The 391-nt window shown below is 53.2% G+C and overlaps 1 protein-coding gene across 1 annotated transcript in view; it reads left to right on the forward strand.

The window, feature by feature from the left end:
* The window catches only part of LOC103775262 (E3 SUMO-protein ligase PIAS4-like), a gene marked incomplete at its 3' end in the record, with an annotated part of 9,802 nt that extends 9,429 nt beyond the window's left edge, over nucleotides 1-373 (forward strand). Inside the window, exon 6 of the mRNA XM_008942709.1 lies at nucleotides 245-373. Coding sequence (XP_008940957.1) covers nucleotides 245-373 — 129 coding nt within the window. The remainder of the gene's footprint in view (nucleotides 1-244) is intronic.
* Between the last annotated feature and the right edge of the window lie 18 nt (nucleotides 374-391).

Raw genomic sequence — 391 nt, forward strand, 5'->3', positions numbered from 1 at the left:
GACTGGATGAGCTTCTGAGGTCCCTTCCAACCCCTAACATTCTGTGAATCTGTGAACTGTTCTTGCAAAAAGCCTCCATGCCTTTTACTTTGTGCTTGGTGTGACTGCTGAGCTCCCTTTTACCCCTTCCCTTGAAAACCGGGTGAGTAGAATTCAGCGACGCTGACGAACAGACGGACTTAGGTGGGAGCACCTGGAATCTAAAACTCACTCAGTAAATAAAACCATCATCTTTCTGCCTTAGGGCTACTATCCCTCAAACAAACCCGGCGTGGAACCGAAAAGGCCCTGTCGGCCCATCAACCTCACCCACCTCATGTACCTCTCCGTGGCCACCAACCGCATCACGGTGACCTGGGGCAACTACGGGAAGGTAGGAGCCGGGCGGCCG

This window comes from Merops nubicus, unplaced genomic scaffold (assembly GCF_000691845.1).
Source record: "Merops nubicus isolate BGI_N331 unplaced genomic scaffold, ASM69184v1 scaffold25676, whole genome shotgun sequence".
NCBI classification, from domain to species: domain Eukaryota; kingdom Metazoa; phylum Chordata; class Aves; order Coraciiformes; family Meropidae; genus Merops; species Merops nubicus.